Here is a 3,838-nt window from a genome sequence, read left to right on the forward strand (position 1 = left end):
GCCATCCAACACCGAAGAGTGGTTACTAACAGTGTAAACTTCAGATTACAAAAGAAACCCAATGGCATATACTTACATTGGTACATCACTGCTTACAGAGGGTAAATGAGCAAGAAAGATTGGCTAACACATCCGAAAGGTAAAACATACCCACCATCTGAATCAAGAGTTTTTTTTTTTCTGTTGATTTAAGCCACAGATAATGAGTTAAAGCTACCACAAAACCTTTTACAAGCAAGAAAGAAAACAAATAGGAACTTCATCCGCCAAGAACAATGAAGTTACTGTAACCACACAACTACACTGACTGATAACACTTGAATTTCACCACCAGTGATCAGTCAGAAAAAAGCCCGGCTGCCGTAAAATACCCTCGATCCATCCTTTTTCTTCTCTGGATCTGACTTGTTACTATGATGCCGAATGACATTATCACCATTATCGGATTCAGGTTTGTCAAGATCCATTGGTAGCTTCATCTTTGCCAATGACTCTGTAAATTGCTGCATGCTCCTCATGTACATATCAACTATCTGTTGCTGCATCGCAGTCTGCTCAGCATCGAGGTTGATGTTCCCAAGTGGAGCCTTAAATACGGGACCCAGTTCAACAGAACCCAAATTGCCTTCTTTGGAGCTCTCCTCTTCCTTGTTCAAGGAATCAGAGTCCTTGTTGTCCCTTGAACTGCCCCCATTTTTCGAAGTTGGAGTGTCTGGGGATGCATCAGAGCTCGGATGAGCCTCAGCAGAGTTTGACACAAGCTGGGATGAATTAGAAGAATCGCCAATCGCACGGTTCTTTTTCTCCATAGAGTCAACTGAGTTCCTGTCATCACTTAGGCTAGTTATTGTAGAGCTAAACACCCCAGAATTTTGGATGCTTTCGTTTGGGGAAACAGACCCATCACAGTTCTCCTCACTAGAATTCAAAGTCATGTCATAGTCAGACACGGACTGTGAAGAAGCTCCAAGGTGAAGGAACAATGAAGGTGGATTAAATCCGGGCCTTGACGCAGGGTTGCGATCCGCCATGTCAAAATACTGAGAAACCATCTGTTGATTCTCACTCACAACATTAATGTCGGGGAATTCGATCCTCCCATACTCAGCCGGATCCAAGACGTCCGATGCCTTGCGATCCAGCAACACAACCTCTGAGCTTATGGAAGAATTGGAAGGATCAGAGTAAGTGTTTGTGGACGGATTAAAGGACATTGAACTGGATAAGAACAAGGTCAATTTAACAGTTCCCGCAGGGGAGTGAAAGAGATCGGTCGATGAAAGAGTAAAATCTTGGCTCATCTTTCCCTTACCTCTCACTGAGGATAGGGGAACCAAAGCAAATCCTAATAGCTGATCTTCCATGTAATTCCTAGCTCTACTAAGCATCCAAATCTCACATTTGAGGAGAGCATCGAGTTGCGTTATTTTCATTCTCAAATTTTCATTGAATTCGGGGTTCTTTCCCCCACCATTAACAATTCTAGTAGAGAGGGCCTCATCAGGGCTGCAAGTGAGTGAGAATTTTGCGTAAACATCTTGGTTATCATAGATACAGATGTTGTGGATGTTTCTAGCATGGTGGACATAAATATCCAAAAGGCCAGAAAACCCATCACATTCTAAATCTCCCATGGCTTCTGAGCCAGTGTGGTAACAAAACCCAGATGTTACATTGAAGGAATCCATCAAACATAAAACAGTTTAGAGCAATGGGTTAGAAAAGCAAAAAGAAGAACAAAAGAGAATGTAAGGTGGTTTAGAGCATATCTTGTTAGAAACAAAACAAAAATACTACTTTGATGAATTCTCTCCTTTTCCTTTTGTGGGTTTCTCTAAGAAAGAGAAATATTAACAGAAACAAGAAGAAAACAGCTAGAAGATGAGTTGCAGAGACATTAACTGTTGAAAAATTGAAGTGATTGGGGAATCTGTAGTAGGTGAAAATGAAGAAAGAAGGGATTGATGATGATGTGGGGTTTGATTAATATCCTTTTGGCCTTCTTTTCTTAAGGGAAAGTGTTGGGAAGTGATTATTTGGGTCTCTTTGCTTGACGTTGCAGCTTCCAGTGATGTCATGGTCTGTTCCACTAGTGAAAGAGAGGACCCACAAGACCACATCTTCCTCATTTTCATACTTACCACGCCTACTCTGCTTTTCTCTCTCTTTCAAGTGTTCATAAAGAAATAGGGAACAGCTACGTATGTACATGGATTCACTGCCAAGGTTTTGAGACAGCTCCAGATAAAACTGAGAGGAGAAGTCTCAGTCAATGGGTGTTTAATTAAATTGATGCTCCCTCATTGTCATTGGTTTGGAGATGATGGGACTCACCAATTATTGGGGATTCTCATGGCATTCACTAGAATATTAATCCTTCTTGCAATTGGTTATTGGCTAGTGGATTGTTGTGGTAGGTGAGAAAGCAAAATAATTAAACTTTGTAAATAAATCATTTGAATTCTTTAAAAAAAAAAAAAGCACAAAAATCTTGTTTTCAACAAGATTTTCCTCTAGAGTTAAGAGTTTGTCCTAGATAAAGAGTTTTTAGAGTTAGGAGTTTGTCTTTAATGTGTTGAGTGTTTGTTTGTGTTAGAGTTAGGAGTTTGTTCCGCCTCCGTCCGGTCAGTTGGCGATTCACATCGCCGACTGATGACTAGATTTAGGAAATTTGTAAGGAAATTTTTTTAGGAGATTTTATTTTATTTTTGTTAATTTTGGGTTTAAATCAGGAAAAGTTTTTAAACATAAAATTTATAAAATATTTTAAAAATATAAAAATTAAGAAAAGATAAAAAATAACAAAATATTTTGTATTAAATAAAAATAACACCATATTTTAAAAAAAATTGGTATAATTTTGGACCTTAGTCATGTTAACAAATGTCGCTAAAAACGGGGACATTTTTAAAAGGTTGAAATATATGTGACCTTGCAGTATCATGATATTATAACCATGATTCCCATGTTACGATTGCTTTGGTTAGTGAATAAATCTTATTCAATTTTTATGAATTATAATAGAGCCATATCAACTAGTTGGGGTTGGCTAATGAATCCTTTAGATAATTTTCATGAAGAAGGTGAAAGCATTAGAAATAAGAGGCTATAAATTATCAATGCTAGTTCTTGGTCTGAGCAATAAAATATGATATATTATAAATTTATGGAGCATTAATTATTAGAGAAACATCGTTCAGAGTGCCTCGATTAAGGGTTTCCTCGGAGAAACATCTACAATTGTTAGCCCCTAATTTGCTGAAATTAATGGCACGATGGTAATTTTCCCTAGAACAATCATGACCATTGAATAAAGATTCTTCTATGGATATGATTGATCACACGACTTTAAGTGGGATGCAAATACTTTTGAGTATACTTGAATGTTTCAAGATTATGGAATTTAGTCGAAACCAAATTGACCTAACCGAACCAAAATTCACCTGGTCGAACCCATATTGACTGAACCCAAATTGACCTAGTCAAACCCAAATTCAATTAGTCGAACCCAAATGCACTAGATACCCATAGGCAAGACTGAGTCGGGTGGTCCTTGGCGCACCGGGCGCATTTAGGAGTAGTGTGCCGGGTGGGCCCTCATTTTCCAAGCGAAGACAAACCCGGAGCCTAATCCGTTCGTTCGGAAGTTGATTTATCGAAGAAGAACTAAGATACGTCCTTGACTACTTCATTACGGGCTTAAACTGATGGGCTCGAGGTTTGATTTGGGGTTACCTTGATTCTTTTGGCCCACGGCTTGCCACACAACCCATGTGATGAATACTGTTTCCCAGCCTGCTCTATGGGGTTGATCCCCCGAACATTGCCCACCATGGGA

General features: G+C 39.0%; 1 protein-coding gene across 1 annotated transcript; it reads right to left on the reverse strand.

Annotated features, from left to right (window-relative positions):
- On the reverse strand, positions 1 to 2,057 carry LOC143852757 (uncharacterized). Its single transcript, XM_077362347.1, has one exon. It carries the CDS (start codon positions 1,686 to 1,688, stop codon positions 342 to 344), a length of 1,347 nt encoding a protein of 448 aa, XP_077218462.1. The 5' UTR covers positions 1,689 to 2,057; the 3' UTR covers positions 1 to 341.
- Positions 2,058 to 3,838: the final 1,781 nt, after the last annotated feature.

This window comes from Tasmannia lanceolata, unplaced genomic scaffold (assembly GCF_043159265.1).
Source record: "Tasmannia lanceolata isolate RefF3 unplaced genomic scaffold, GAP_Taslan_0.1 ptg000019l, whole genome shotgun sequence".
Taxonomy (NCBI): domain Eukaryota; kingdom Viridiplantae; phylum Streptophyta; class Magnoliopsida; order Canellales; family Winteraceae; genus Tasmannia; species Tasmannia lanceolata.

Coding starts and splice junctions, on each gene's coding strand:
- LOC143852757 (XM_077362347.1), bottom strand. CDS start 1,688: ATGGATTCCTTCAATGTAACATCTGGGTTTTGTTACCACACTGGCTCA.